The sequence below is a fragment of the Tyto alba genome, unplaced genomic scaffold (assembly GCF_018691265.1).
Source record: "Tyto alba isolate M040663 unplaced genomic scaffold, T.alba_DEE_v4.0 Super-Scaffold_48, whole genome shotgun sequence".
Classification (NCBI taxonomy): Eukaryota; Metazoa; Chordata; class Aves; order Strigiformes; family Tytonidae; genus Tyto; species Tyto alba.
The window spans coordinates 1-15,882 of record NW_024881324.1 but is presented as its reverse complement, the minus strand read 5'-3'; the positions used below and the strand labels follow the sequence as shown (position 1 = coordinate 15,882).

At 41.9% G+C, this 15,882-nt stretch overlaps 1 protein-coding gene across 8 annotated transcripts in view; it reads right to left on the bottom strand.

The window, feature by feature from the left end:
• LOC122154811 (protein ecdysoneless homolog) overlaps positions 1 to 14,509 on the bottom strand; it is a 31,942-nt gene extending 17,433 nt beyond the window's left edge. For 2 of the 8 annotated variants that reach the window (XM_042806828.1, XM_042806821.1), the window contains exons 1-9: positions 13,476 to 14,509; positions 12,589 to 12,672; positions 11,666 to 11,810; positions 6,544 to 6,722; positions 5,621 to 5,813; positions 4,620 to 4,747; positions 2,987 to 3,072; positions 2,093 to 2,199; positions 1,114 to 1,236 (exon numbers count right to left, since the gene is read on the bottom strand). In XM_042806828.1, the coding sequence (XP_042662762.1) occupies positions 1,114 to 1,236; positions 2,093 to 2,199; positions 2,987 to 3,072; positions 4,620 to 4,628 (325 nt within the window). In that variant the 5' untranslated portion in view covers positions 4,629 to 4,747; positions 5,621 to 5,813; positions 6,544 to 6,722; ... (1 more) ...; positions 12,589 to 12,672; positions 13,476 to 14,509. Of the gene's footprint in view, positions 1 to 1,113; positions 1,237 to 2,092; positions 2,200 to 2,986; positions 3,073 to 3,994; positions 4,235 to 4,619; positions 4,748 to 5,620; positions 5,814 to 6,543; positions 6,723 to 7,502; positions 8,009 to 11,665; positions 11,811 to 12,588; positions 12,673 to 13,475 lie in introns of those variants that run through there. The other 6 variants (XM_042806823.1, XM_042806822.1, XM_042806825.1 and 3 more) reach the window with 6 other exon arrangements.
• Between the last annotated feature and the right edge of the window lie 1,373 nt (positions 14,510 to 15,882).

Here is a 15,882-nt window from a genome sequence, read left to right as displayed (position 1 = left end):
CAAAGATTTAAAAAGCTGAGAATCTTGGAGGTCTCCTGCCTAGAAAGAACACCGCAGGCTTCATTCTAGTCTCTTTTAAGGCTCAGCGGTTTGCCCTTTTTTTTGTTGTTTTTTTTTTTGTTCCTTTATTTTTTAAATAACTGAAAAAAGTCCACATTATAACTCAGACATTGACACTAACAGTAATTAAAAAGGATCAAACAATTAAGAGTATAAATTGAGTAGACCCTTATACGCTTGATACAGTCTACACAGCATTATTTTCTCAATATTAAAGCTATTAAAAAGAACTTGGACAATATGCTCCTACCTCACCCTTCGGTTTTTAAAATTAAAGGCCTGTCCACACCACAGTCACACACACTTTCTTAACTCCAGCACTTAATCTAGCGGCATTCTGCTGTTGCCTAACTAGTTAGGTATCTTCAGTTAGCACTCCCACTGTTGGGAACAATGACAGGGATCCACCGTGATTCGATTCTTTGCTCCTGCTTCTAGGTGTACAGTATGTGCTTTAGGTGTGGAAAAGCAGGCCTAGTATATTCAAAATACTAATCTACAGGAAATCTAAATTCAACTGTACCACAAAAATCAATAGTCTTAATTCACAGGTTGCCCCAACTTAAGTTTCATTTTTATTTCTTCACAGCTTCATCAGTAGAATCTTAGTCTGAACAGTCCTTCATGGCAGAAAAATTTCAGCACAAATGAACTTGAGATATGCATTTTAATAACAGTGCTAAGAGCTATCGTAATGAATAACACCAAGCCTTCAATTTAAAAGGGTTAAAAAAATTTTAAAAACCACAAAACCAAACTAAGTAAGAGTGCTGGAAAATAACACAGCTTCCAGCACTTTTACCTGCACCACTGACAGAGTGGTGACCAAACTGGTTTAAAAGCAACTACATATTCACTGGTAACAGGGGTTTGTTTCAGGCCTCTGCTACGCAGAACGCTTTCAAACGTTGATTCTGTGCATTACAGAATCAACCAAAGGGCTACAGCAGAATGAAAACACATTCTACACCACACACCAAACTTAAAAATACTACTACTGTGGCATTTCTGCTCCTTCATGTGGTGAGACTTTGGATACAAAAGCCTTCGTACTTTCAGCAACTGCTTCCAAGTCGTATTTCTGCTCTTCCTCATTTGAGGAAGGAAGGGACTCATTCCTTGCCTCCTTCAGCATCTGATCTAGATCACCTGCTGTAATCTCCAGCCAACTGTCATCTGAAAGAATATAGGACATATTTGTTATTCGGCACAAATCTGTCAGCCCACAATGGCCACAAAACCCAATCCAGATGGCTGAGAGTACTGCTAGCATTTTGTAGCTTGTTTTTGCACTGTTAAGTTTTCGTGCTGATACAAAATAACACAGGGTATAAGGCAGAGAGAGGCTGAGAAGAGTGTTCTGATTTCATTTGACTACTTTGTAAACTCTGCTTTACATGCAGCTTCAAACTAGCAGAAATTGTTGTAGCCACAGGTAAACCTTCTGCCACTAAATGAAGGAAGAAAAGGCTTACACTATAAAGGGAGACCATCCACTACAATCATTAATGCTGAATGTTGGATTTGCATGCTAAGGGATCATTCAGAAATACAGATGTGACCTGTGCTGCATGCTGGCAACAACTGCATTCCTGTGACATGAGTGAAAAGAACCTATTATATGAAGTTTATGCTGGTCTTGTATTGGCCATCAGAGTAGACCAGATAGTAATTAACTTTGTATTGCCAGTACTGGAACTGATTTATTATTATTCTTAAATGTTTAAATACCTCCTGTCTGGTCTCCAGTTGACACAGAGCACTTGATCTGGTATAAGTGTGCATGGTGTTATCAATCTAGTGGTATCAAACCAGAAACTGGACTGCGTATTTCGCCAATTCACAGCCCCGAGCTTATACAAACGAACTGGTTGCCTTAATCTTAAATGATGGCCCATGAATAACACCTCCAGCAGTCACATGATAGGAGACTAAATCAATAAAGAGACTGGTGCAGTGCTGTGAACATTCACCCTCTTCCCCAACAAATACTCATTTGTGATAGGAATAGTCCACCCCCCATCCGGCTCACCATCCTCTGGAGGAAGACAAGCTGCTTCTCTCTCAAATTCCTTCAAATCAACAGTTGTTGTCTGTAGCACTGTCAAGATTTCATCACCTGGGCTCACTTCAAAAGAGCTAGAAGAAAAAAATGCCATTTACTGAAATGGATTTTTACTAGCATTACAATACCAGTGGCATCACAGACACTACACGAAAGTTTTCACTCCAATTCCTCACGATTCCTTCTGTGCAAAGACATCAAAAAGGTAAGTGAATCTGGGGGAAGTACCAGAATACTACACCAATAGTATTAGCCAAACCATGACACAGTCAGTTACTGTTATTCCTTGTTGATGGCTCCAAAGCAAATTTCTCATGCTTCTTTTGTTATTTATATTTATTTTGTCTTGGTAAACATTACGACTGCCAGATCCCAAACAGCACAAGACTGGAAACTCAAGCAACTAACAGTCAAGATATTATGAGTTGGCAAACCCTCAGATATTTTTGTAATGATTTATTTTTTGGATTTGATCTTTTGGAGAAATCTACAGCCAGCTGCCTCTCGTAAGTAAAGGAGATAGATTAATCCATATTTCTTATTCACTAAGACTGATTTTCAATTAAGCTTTTAAACACTTTCTACAACCAACCAGCCAAATGATGCTTTTCAGTCACCTCTTAACCCACTTGGAATAGCTTAGCATTTTACAAAACCAAGATAAATAGTTACTCAAGCAGTAACTTCTACTAGTAGAGTATTCTAGAGGAATTAATACCCCTATGTCTTAGCCACAGCACCTATGTTAAGTGTACAGTGGAGAAAAGGGTTCAGGTTTTTTGTAACAAGTATTAAAAAAGGTAAATTGAAGTACTTGCAGGTACTGTGTATGGTTACTCATGAATTTCAAGGATCTCTTACCTTTCTGGCTTGGTAACAGACTGTTGGAAGTAATCTTCTGCCCTGTGCAGCACTTCCAAGTATTTAGCAGATCCTTCCATTTCTCCTTATTTAATGCAAGCCACAAGTATGAATCTAAAGAATTCTCCCTCCCCTTCCTTTCCACAGACATGCTTTGTAACAATGACTATTTGTCAGACAGAAATTTAGTTCTGAGAAAAATCCAAACAAGTAATACTGCTGTGCCACATATGCTTGGAACAGAATATAGGAAAGGGGCATAAGGTGTTTTCACTGTTAAATATGAGTTGAAGTCTTGTGCTACAATATCATATGGTGTACACTAAAAACAATCGAAGAAATTACTGATCCTTACAACACGGTGTATTTACCATGCCCAAGTTACAATTGTGCAAGGATTGTGAATGAATCTCTTGGTTTTGGGGAACTACCCATACGAGTGGCATTGCAGTACTGTAAGCATATTCCCCTTCTCTTATATTTACAAGATATTAACCTAAGCATTCCCAGTTGTCCGATTCTATAACCTTCAAATAAGTAGTCAATTTATGACCAATTTGTAAACTTTAAATAAGCAGTCAAAGGCATCTTTTAAAACAAAACAAAAAACCCCACACAAACAAAAAATACACTTACATGGCCCCAAATGTATCGATGGGTGTTAAGTATAGATCTTAAAGAATATTTAATTCTAAATGCATGCAAATGAAATCTAAAACAGTTAAAACAGTTATACTGACACACAGCCACACTGTGGTTTCCTTTATTCGAGTGTATTTCCACTTTCTTTAGATGAATCCTGCCTTTTCCTTTTTAATTTCCAAAAGAAATTAACTCATTTCAAAGGGGAACAAACTGCACAGATCTCCTGGAGAGACATCCATTAATTTCCCACAGACAGAAGCAACAGATTTCTTGCCCTGCTGTAACTACTTACACAAGTTCAAGAGCTACAACATGTTTTTCCTGGCATGTTTAAAAGACAAACACACACACACACAACTACACCTTGAAATAATTCTTTTCCTTCAGGTTGCTGAGGAATCTCGCCCACAGGGGACCGCTTAACACATTTCTCTTGGAATCAGGAGATACTTTACTGCACTTGGAGCACAAAATTTCAAAGCCATGGGCCGGTATAAGAGATGCAACAACATGAGACTCTCCAGATGTGCCAAATTTAAGTGCACCTTTAAATGACCGCGTAAAGAACTGACTGCCATCGAGCTCCTGATACTGCCACTTGAGAAGTAGATGCCAAACCCAATTATATATCAGGGAGCAGTATCTTGCTTTGGAAGTTGAAATCTGTCCTTCTGCAGCAATAATGGTTCATTCTGACTTCGCAAAGTTTCTCTACATGGGAAAAGCAACCTAGAAGACAGGTCTGTAGTGCACAAGCTACTCCTCATACAAGCATGAAGGCTTGACCTGTACTTGTAAGCTATATAAGTACAAGAGTGCTCTAGCCTGTAAAAGAAAGCTCCCACAATAATGTACTTCCAGAAAAATGGTAACTGAATTTGCTCGCATTATTCTGTACAAGCAGGCAACTTACAAGCAGAGTAATTTCTTGGACATAGGTAAACAAGCAAACTAAAGACTAAGTACAAAATGCATAAAAAGTAATTACCAGCTTCATGCCCAGTTCATAGGCTTTGTATTGAGGGTGAGATGGGAGGGGCAGCGTGTATCCACTGCATCTATCCAGAACAAACTTCTGCTGCACCAACTGTGCATATAAACACACTGTGAAGTAACCTGAAAAAGCCCCAGCAAAAGAAAATAACTTACTGCAGTGTGACTGTGCTGTGTACAGGCATCAACTTTCCACCAGCTTTCTCTGAATTTTGTTTTAAATCACCCATATACCTGAGATTGTAATCAAAATACATCTTCGATACGTTTGCTTAAGATATGTTGCTTTTCAGATCTAATGAAGTATATTCCAAGTTGACATCTCTAAATAAACACGAACTTCATTCACTTTAAAGACATTTGAAAAGATCCTCAGTATTCAGGCCAACGTGGTATATTTTCAAAAATGTAAGGGCTCTTTTCAATTAACAAAACCAAAGCCGAGATTTCAAAAACAGTCAAGAAATCTACAATTTGACTCCCAAATTTATTTTCAGGAGCCTAGCGGTATAACTCTGTTATGCAAACATATCCAATACAACACTGCTTGGACAAGGAACATAAACCACTTCCTAAAGTAGCTTTCACAGAGCTGCGTAAGCATGGCTGAGAAGGGGAAAAGCCTTGGAATGAACACCTAGGGGTAGTTAGGAGCAACTCCTGGTGTTGGCTGGCAGTGCTGTCAGACTGCTCTGATCACGGAACTGGATGAATTTCCTTAGCGAGCATTCCAGCAGAGGAGCTACTAACAGTAACCTCTGATTTCAGAAGCACTTCTGATTAGCCATTTGAAAGCCTAGCTATGCCAATCTGAAGGCAGAAAAGCTATTTAACATAAAGAACGGGAAATGCATGTCTAGTGTCAAAATTAAAAAATAAATCAGAAAACATTCTATTTTAACAATTAAATCCACATAGTTGTATCACTTGACCACAGAACCTTCGTCACTTACAGAACCTAATTCAGTGACAAGTTTCATCAGAAGGATCACTTACTATGGTCACCACACGCTCGTCTGGAGGGAAAGTCTGAAAAGAGCCACACGCTCGTAAATCCACAGGCTCTCGCAGGTGAAAGGCCTGGCCTGCTGCAGCCACCAACGAAGGGCACTGCCTCAGCACTGCCACAATGCCTGCTGGAAGGTAGCAGTGGGCTCGGTGAAATGAGGCCTGAATTTTCTCAGGATACCTGCATTGTACAATAACAACATAGTGTAGTAAGTGCATCGCAAGCTGAAACCACTCTTTAAGCTAATATTCCCATTTTCACTTTAATACTAATCTGTATTATGGGCCAAATGCCAGATGATTATTCTAAACTAAAGTTAAAACTCCGCTAATCTAACACCTGGCATGTCTGTTTATACAGAACTATACATGGCTAATAAAAATTTCATCCCCACATTGGTAAAATGAATCACTGTGAACTTGACTAACATGTCCTACTACACAGCATCCTTCACTGCACCGGGTGTAGAAGTCATCTGGCTCGTGCTGTCAAATCCTTGCAAAAAATAACTTGTGGTGCTGAATAGACCTGTGGGAAGCTATCGCTCTGAAAAGCGTGATGGTTCTACGCTTTAGTTTGCAATCCTTTTTCTCCCTCCTCAAAGGGCTCCTAAAGGCCCACAGAACTTCCAGACTTTTCAGTACAAGAAGGATGTGAAGGCAGAATAACTTGTCCTTGTCAGGTGTGGCATCACAGCAGTGAACCAGTTCCAGAGCCCCCAGATCACAGCACAGCCCACAGGGCACTGGTCCCCCTCTTCAGAAGAAGACCACAGAAAAAACACTAGTTTCTGAAAAGGAAGCCACTTTATCACACCTAACAGGAAAACGACTGGATACAAGAAAGCACCCCAGACAGCCCAGAATCAAAACTCACTGTTGCACAAGACCAAAGTGAAACACCCACATACCCACTGATGCGCTTCTACACTGCTGTTGGGATGGGCTCTGCAGCCAGGAACTCCTCTGAACAGGTGGACAACAGCGTCACCGCCTGCGAGACTGTCAGAGTGGTGGCAGATAGGTCACATTCCTGCTCCTGGGTCTCTGACAGCGGGATGAGGTGCAGCTCTCCTTTGTAAAAGAACACCTGGCAGGTAGCAACACTCTCATCAGACAGGATCAGAACAGTCACACACTAGGCAGCCGAAAATTTAATTTAATATACAAATGCACATGTTTAAACATAGAGAATACCGAACAACAAATAGAGAAATAATACAGAAAACAGCACATTTTTTTTTTAAATGGGAGATGAGGTAAATACAGATGCCACAGACCATGATCCAACCAGTAAATAAAAAACCTCCCTATTTTAACTGCAACACGTTTGGTCCAATGTATTTGGTTTTCTTAATAACACTAATAGCAAACATTTCTCTTCAACTAGAGATTTGCTTCAGGAGAATCAGCATAATTTAACTGCTGAAGAACAGGACAGGAACTGAAAAGCATTGTTTCAGGTGCTACACATGACCTCTGGTGGTTCCCCATCCTAAGAACTGAATGTAACACTATCGACTTCCTCACTCCATCTGTTCCCTCAATTGGAAGGAAAATACAGCCCTGATAGTCAAGATACAGGTTTGCAATTAATTCCTGTGTTGTGTTACACCCCTTTTCTTTTAAGAGCCTTGTGGGGAAAAAAAAAAAAATAAACAAATCTTTGGTAATGAACAAGTAAGTTCCTTTCATTTAAATCCATTGCCAAGAAACTCTGGGACTAGCAATCACCCACAGCAAGCTGATGTGGCTGCAGAATGAAAGTCTACTGCAGACAAGACTAGTTGCACACGTGTACACCAGTGTTACAGTCAACCAATGAACCTTACTTCTTTCAACTTTACCAGCAGAGATTTAGGTTTTTTACCTCATGGCACACACAAGCTCTAGTCTAGTCAGGTGAAAGGGAGTTTGTTCAGAGACTACAGGAGAGAAAAAGTTAACTTTTGTGCCCCGGAACAGCTTTTTTTTTAAGCACTCCCTGTTAACTTAACTTTGTTTTGATGCCAAGTATCACCTCCACCTGGAAAGGGTGGCACAGAGAGCAGGGGTTAGGTGCACGTTCTGAAAACTAGCTCCGTCAAGACAAATGACGCTGGATTCATTTCATCGCAGTGGTTTGGGACTCCTTGTAGAGTTGTCAGCATTCCCCACATAAAAATACACTAACAAGATAGGAGTGAAGCTGCAAAAGTTAATGGAAGCTGCAAGGGTTAAGGTAGCAAGTACCTGGGTGACTGTCAGAGGACAGGAGGGGTCTTTTAGCTTGTTGAGTAGCTGAGCGGCCTCCTACCACTTACAAGTGGTACAAGAGGCAACTGAAAGGCACTAAACTGAAGTAACTGGTTTTTAAGCAAGACAGGAATGGTTCCTACTGAAACCTGCTCCCTCCCCCACCCCCAAAAATCCAACCCCAGTATCTTTAAATGCAAGCTGAGTTTTGACTGATGTATTAACAAAAAAAATATTGAATTCAGCAGAAGAACTTCGTAGACTTGAACACTTCATGAAATATCAAGGAATACAGTAGTTGCCTGCAATGCAGCAACTGTGAAAGCATAAAATTTGTCCCTTTTGGATGGCCAGGCACTTGTCTCAAACTTGCCGAAGTCATACGTAACACAGTTGTTATTAGAATAAAAAAAAAAAAAAACACCAACAAAGAAAAGCATTTTAGTTTTAAGCTAAAGGAGATGTATTTGGTACTTAGTTTTAATACCTTTCAAAAGTCCTGAAGTTGTACATGATCTCTGTTTATTAGGTCTTCAGCTGCATGGTTCTCTGAAAGCCCACAGTCGAGGTGGATCAGTCACAAAAAGCAAACAGGGGTTCTAAACGTGCCATGAAGAAGTGTCCATCCATGGCCAGAGTCATGCACCAGCTCTCATTCTCAGCAATGTCAACATTGTTTACAGCAGAGTCTTCAAACACCCATCCTTATGAATAGTTATGTTTTTATCAATCTAAGAAGCAGTTGCCAAAGACTAGAAGGGGTATATTTAAAACATTCCATTTGCCACCAGTAGAAGTAGTTATACTCCAGTGGAAGGGTAAATGCACTCCAGTGGGCAGTAAAGCCTAACTCCTACAAAATCCAAACAACACACTCTGCCACTGTTGTTTTCCCATTACTGGCTTATGACCTGTTCATCTTGTTACAGGCAAGTACTGCAGAATCTGCCAATTTTTCTGTTAGCTCTACAGAAGATGAAAGATTTTCTGTAACAGCAGTAATTTCAATGTTAAAAGCTGTATTTATATGTTTAAAGCAACATTATACTATCAAAAGCAAGCACTACACGTCGCTGCTTCTACAACTCAACTTAGACAAGTTATGAATCCTGTAATAACTGCAGCAGATATCAACGCAGTTGTATAAAAATAAGGTAGCAAGCCAGCTGAGCAGAACTGATGACTTTAAGGGTAGCACACTAGTGACTCTTCCTGTGTTACATACTTAGACCTCTTCCTCACTGACTGAAGGTGGAAGAGGCAGAAGGGACTCTTACTGCAAGTAGTTCCAGACAGTATTCAAAGAAAGTACATTGTCTTCCTGGCGGGATATTTCATGGTAATTTTGCAAAATAGGTCAGTCTCCCTTTCTAAAAATGCCTGCAATTACCCAAGATTTCTGCACTCTGCCATGAGGCTCCAAACCCACAGATGCAACGACGTTGTTAGTAGATGGGTTCTGCACTGGGACAGATGTATCAGTGGTATTTGCTGCAGTTGTCCTTGTGGCTCCAAATTAGACAAAAACATGAAATACATGCTTCTAAGTGATTAGCTGAAGGTCTTACTCCCAAACAGTAAACTCCAGATGACAAATAAGCGTACAGACGAGGTGAGGATAACCACTTAATATATTTCAACAAAATTAGGACGCTGCATGAAAACAGTTTTTCCTTTAAAAAGTTGTCCAATTAAAAAGCACTTTCTTTTTAAATTTCCCTTATTAATGTTTTCTAAATTACAATTCATAATGAAAAAAACTACTCAGTATTCTTTAGAAAGTAGCTCCTACTATCCCACTCTGTTATGTAAGCTATCAGATGTTAGTGGTACCTACAGAACAGCTAATAATTTTTAATCAATATTGAAGTTATTGAGTCCGGTTGATCCAAGCATGCTTTACTCAAAAAGAAGGGAAAAGAAAGCAAAGCAGAACTGGGCAAATGTAACAAAGTTAGCTTTCCTTTGCATTTCTAGAGGGGTGAAAAAAAAAAAAAAAAAAGCTCTGGTCTCAGTTGAAATATCTTGGGTTTGCATAGAGGCAAATTGATGCTAAAGAGAGGCCTCTGTTCACTAAACCCTTTCAAAATACAATTTCTTTTAACAGCTGACACTACTGGAACATTGTACAGTGTGGCATTTAGTTACATCAAGCTCACTGGAGATAAGCATCCCCTTTATATCGGTGCCATTCCTCAGGGAGCAAGTTAGTTTTCTGTAGCCCTAGTGCACAAGAGTTACAAAAATATATAAATAAACTTGAACAGACTTCTAGTAATATAATGTAGTATTTTATAGCTAAGAGGAGTCAGTGTGTTAAAAAAGTGAAAGCAGTCTCATCATAAGGTAATTTTTGGTTTCTGTACAAATGGTTGACACGAGACTTCTGGGCTGGTAGGTATCTATTTTGTACAGTAAAAGTAACGTTCAGGTCCATGTGTTGTGCAACATAGAGATATGCTGTACTCTCAGAATCAGGATAATTTTTGAAAGAAGCCGCGTAAAGGAATAGTTACCATCTACCTCTAGCTTCCCCCTGGGAAGCTCTATTAAATAGCCAGCTCCTGAATGCTATCACTGAAGCAGTGAGGACTTTCAGCTCAAATGGAAGTGTTCCCCTTGTCGCTCATAAGCCTCTGAAAAATGATCCACAAAATAAAGCCAGCCTCATCCCTTTGAGACAGAGTTGAAAACTAGTTAATTACCCTTCAAATTCATACCCCCACACACTGTCAGGGGTTTTTTAAACCAGCTGAAGCATAAACCTTTCAAGTATTTGCAGATCCTACTTAAGGAATTCACTTCTGAAATAACAGAAGGGTTGACAAATATAGTGAAGTAGCTAATCGCTACCACCCTACAGCAGACTTGACTGTGATGCTATTGAAATAACAAGCAATGCATTTCTGAGCTTTGGAACTCCTTGTCACGGGACATCACAAACCCTAGAAATGCACAGAACTGACTCTCTCCTGTGGATTTTTCAGCTATTGCCTCACCTCAGTGTGTCAGAGGATTCCTACAGTGACATACATGCTGCAGTCTTCTTCCTAAGGCATCTGCCACAGGCAATCCAAGGCCAAACACGAGCTGGCCCTTTCATGGAACATGGCATCACCAGCACTGACATCGCAGTTAACAATGCAGCCATAGTTACAGCTGCTATACAAGTGTGCAGTATTTACTTGACTTAAATCAGTCAGAAGAGTTTTGAACAGCTACATAGAAAATGTAGAGAGGGCTGGGGAAGCAACTTAGCACAGAATTCTATGAAAACTTTTCCTCTATTAAATCTGCAATATTCCAAAGTATCTTCAGAAAACCACTGAAAATACCTGTTGAGCTGAAGTTCAAAGACTTTTAAAAAACAGCAGAAGGTTTGTTACGTAAGAAAAGTGTGACTAGCAAAAAGATAAGGTTTTCAACTCGGAAACCACAGGAATCGCCACTGAAGACTCTCAAAGGTGAGGGGTTACACCGTTTTACCATCAACTGTACCAATATCCATTCGGTGTTTGGAAGGAAGCTGCTTCCAAAGAAGTTTAATAAATGCACCATGGTCCCAAACCTCACACCGCTTCCTTACTGTAACAACTTTTACTCAGGAATCTGTTTGATCTTAACCGAAGAGCACCCAAAGGATTTTTAAAGAGCAGCACCAGAATGCTTTGTCTTGTTCATGATGCATTCTGTATCATACCTCCCAGTCACAGCAAACTGATGCATACACTCTGAAACAGTAGCCCAGAAAAACTCTGAAATTCTCCCAAATCCACGTGATCCCATACAAAATGATACCTGCTATCTCAGCCTACACAGTTCTTTATTTCTTTCCTTTCTTGGCTGCAGTCATCTTTTCTCCTTTTTTAGCATTTCTCCCGTATTTTGCTTACAGTTGGGCCAAAAAGTCATCCATTTCCTTTTTTCGATCTTTATTTCTGCTCTGGGGGAAAGGAAATTAAAAAAAAAAAACCCGACCCAAAACTTTTACTACTTCCTAGTACAGATTATTCTATTGAAGTTGATAGTATGACAGCTACATAAAATACTGGAATATATTAAACAGGGAATGCAAGCAATATAATACAATACAAATATAATACAATACAAAGTATAGTACTATCAAGCAAAATTCTACTTGTGTACTCTAGGCTCTATACCTAATTTCTCCTGAAGTATCGAGACGGACGTAAAGTGGCTATAAAAATTCCCAACATAAGCCTAGGAAAAGCAAAACAATTTCTAAGTTTAGACCCAAAACTCTTCTACAGTTTGGGGAATGATTAAGCACGAATGTTCTAGGAAGCCCACTGGATGATGAGAAACAGAAAACATTCCAAAAAGCAGAATGTAAACAGTATGTTTCTTTCCTTGGTCCTCAAGATACAAAACAGTAAGACCTATCAGCTTCTACATCCTGATGGAATCCCTCAGAGAAAGAATCATTAATACTCCCTGTATAACTAGCTAAAACTAGAAGTTAAATATTTTGATTGTGTATGCCATAAGGATATTTGAATAACTTTGTTAATTTTCAAAAGACGCAGGCAGTAAAATCCATACCACACTGACTATTAAGTAAAGTACATAGGTAGCTAACATTGAGGTCAGGTTTTAACCTCAGAACTCTCAAGTTGCAAGGATCCAAACTACAAAGAGGCTCAGGGAGAACAGAATTATAGGCCAGTATACTTCTCTTCAGCAGATAGAAAAAGCCTTACTTGAATCAGCGCTTTCAAATCATCTTCTCCATCAAGGCCCAGTTCAGCTTTAGTCTCTTCTGCCTCTCTAGCTTCTTTTTCTGCCTAAAATAGCAAACTAGTTTTTTAACAAGTAGTTTGCAAGTTATTTGACAAAGTCTTATAATAGTTATCAAACTTTTTTTTTTTTTTTTTTTTTTTTTTTTTAAATCTGTATACAACTAGCTGCAAGGAAACACAAATTGTTTCCAAATTTGGCCACAGATGACAAACTGGTGAAAGAAAGACCATTCTGGCTTTAGTAGAGCGGGACAGTTTTTTGTTGTTTCACAATGCTGAATGTGATGTCTCTGCCTATCCCTGTTCCCCCCACCCACACTTTTTTTGTCTTGGCAGCTATTACATTTTCTTTAACTTAGAGAACGGTTACTGCGATGTGCATGTAAGATCTACAAAGTGTTCAAAAAACCCCACGTTGAAGAAGAGGTCCATTTAGTCCAGCATGTTATTTCACACTCGCCAGAAGGCAAGCACAACATATTTCTACCACGTACACTGAACTCTAGCAACTGATAGCTGTGTAAATAAATGCAGGGACATGCTATACTGTAATAAGCCATTGTGTATAATAATAAAATAAAGAATTAATAATAAAACAAAGGAATAAAGATTGGCAGCAGCCTATCACAGCTCAAAAGCCTTTCACAACAATTTTTTTTGGGGGGGGAAGGGTGGAGAACACAGGTGCACAAATGTGAAAGTCAAAGACACAGAGCAAGATCTGTAACCCAGAAATCCTGTAGCAAACATTTGCCTCAAGAACAGTTCCATTTTATTTCTAACAAGGAAGATTAAAAGCTTAGCATAAAAAATATGCTTTCCTTTGGTCCCGGATTGATATAACCTACCCGCCTTTTTCTCACAATCATTTTCTGCTTCGACTCTCTTACAAAACCTTTGTAGAATGGGACTTCTCCAGAGGCAATCGCTTTTTCTACGATTATCCATGTTCTTGGTTCATCTGTATAGTCCACGCACAACACAGACTCCATTATTCTGTCCAGGTCACCCTCAAAATCCACGTACGCTGCTTTAATAACAGCTAGCTCTTTGTCCAAATCTTTCTAGCTCTTTTCAAAGTCTTCAATATCTTTCACTGGGATCTGAAGCAAAGAAGTGACACTTCTGGAGTTACATGATTTATTCACCAGATGGATTTCAGAGACAGCGTTAAAAAAAAAAAAAAAACAAACAAACCAAACCAAACCAAACCAAAAAGAGAAGCCACGTGCTTTACCCGCAGCTCGCCAGGGAGGCACGGCCACAGGCCCGAAGCAGGGAGCTCCCCACTTCCCGCAGGGCCTGCCCCTGCCCAGGCGAGCCCTGCGGGGCCCCGGCCCAGCTCTCACCTTCCTGAAGAGCAGCCGCCAGTACTCCCGCCAGTCCCGCTCGCCCCTCAGCACCTCGCCCTCCTCGCCCACCGTGCCCTGCTCACCGTACAGGGCGCGCTGCTCCGCCTCGCTGAGGGCGGCGTAGGCCTTGCCCAGGATCTGAGACAACTGAGCCTTTTTTGGCTAGCCTCAGCTGTATGGTGCTGCAGACATTTCACTCTTCCCATTATGCGGTGCAGCTTTTCAGTCCACAAACATTTTAATGCAAGAAGTTTTTAAGAACAGCCAAACCTCTTCAAGACTTTTCCTTCCTGACAAGAACATGCCCACGGTTTAGACCAATGAGCTTTGATAACACCACACACTATTTCTAGTGCCATATAAAATTATTCACCGCATTTCTGTTCTCTTGCACAGCCATCCTTTGCTATTCAGAAAAGATTCTGAACACTACGGAAGAAAGTCCCATTAAACCTTTATCATTTGAGGTGTTCAGTTACGATCGCCTAACAAAGGAGGAGTTACTTTTGCACATTGCCCGTTTCCCCCTTTATTCTTTAGTGAACTTAAACCTACACACAACGGCGCGTCCGTCTCTTCAGCGAGCATGGAATCACAACGTTCCCACCTGCCCGACGGAAAACCTGGCACAGCCCCGGCAGGTACGTATTCAATGCAGCCAGTGGAGGCAGGCGGCAGGCACAGACAGGCAAAGCCAGACTTCTGCTAATAAACGTGGGTTTTTTCCTTTTACAAAAGGCACTTCATTAAATACAGGCCACTCCTGCGGGAGCCCGGCAGCCGCACCGCTGCTCTTCCTTCCCCCAAAAGTTGCCCCCTTGGACGCGGGCGCACGGCCCTGCACAGGCACCTCCGGGGGAGCCCGGCACCTCTCCCCTTTTGGGGGGACACGGGGCACCTCTCCCGTTTTGGGGGGGGCTGAACACAGGGGCACCTCTCCCATTTTGGGGGGGGGATGAACACGGGGGCACCTCTCCCATTTGGGGGGAGGTGGATGAACACAGCACCTCCTCTCCCGTTTGGGGGGGGGGATGAACACGGCACCTCCTCTCCCGTTTGGGGGGGGGGATGAACACGGCACCTCCCCTCCCGTTTTGGGGAGGGAATGAACACAGTAGCTCCTCTCCCGTTTTTTTTATTTTTTTTTGGGGGGGGGGGTGGGGTGTGGGGATAAACACAGCACCTCCTCTCCCGTTTTGGGGGGGGGGATGAACACGGCACCTCCTCTCCCGTTTTTGGGGGGGGGGATGAACACAGCACCTCCTCTCCCGTTTTGGGGGGGGGGATGAACACGGCACCTCCCCTCCCGTTTTGGGGGGGATGAACACAGCACCTCCTCTCCCGTTTTGGGGGGGGGGATGAACACGGCACCTCCTCTCCCGTTTTGGGGGGGGGGGGATGAACACGGCACCTCCCCTCCCGTTTTTTTTTTGGGGGGGGGATGAACACGGCACCTCCTCTCCCGTTTGGGGGGGGGGATGCACATGGCACCTCCCCTCCCGTTTTGGGGGGGGAATGAACACAGTAGCTCCTCTCCCGTTTTTTTTTTTTTTTTTTTGGGGGGGGGGGGTGGGGTGTGGGGATAAACACAGCACCTCCTGTCCCGTTTTGGGGGGGATGCACACGGCACCCCCTCTCCCGTTTTTTTTTTGGGGGGGGGGGATGCACACGGCACCTCCTCTCCCGTTTTTGGGGGGGGGGGGATGAACACGGCACCTCCCCTCCCGTTTTGGGGGGGGGGATGAACACAGCACCTCCTCTCCCGTTTGGGGGGGGGGGGATGCACACGGCACCCCCTCTCCCGTTTTGGGGGGGATGAACACAGCACCTCCTCTCCCGTTTTAGGAGGGGGATGCACACGGCACCTCCTCTTCCGTTTGGGGGGAGGGATGAACACAGCACC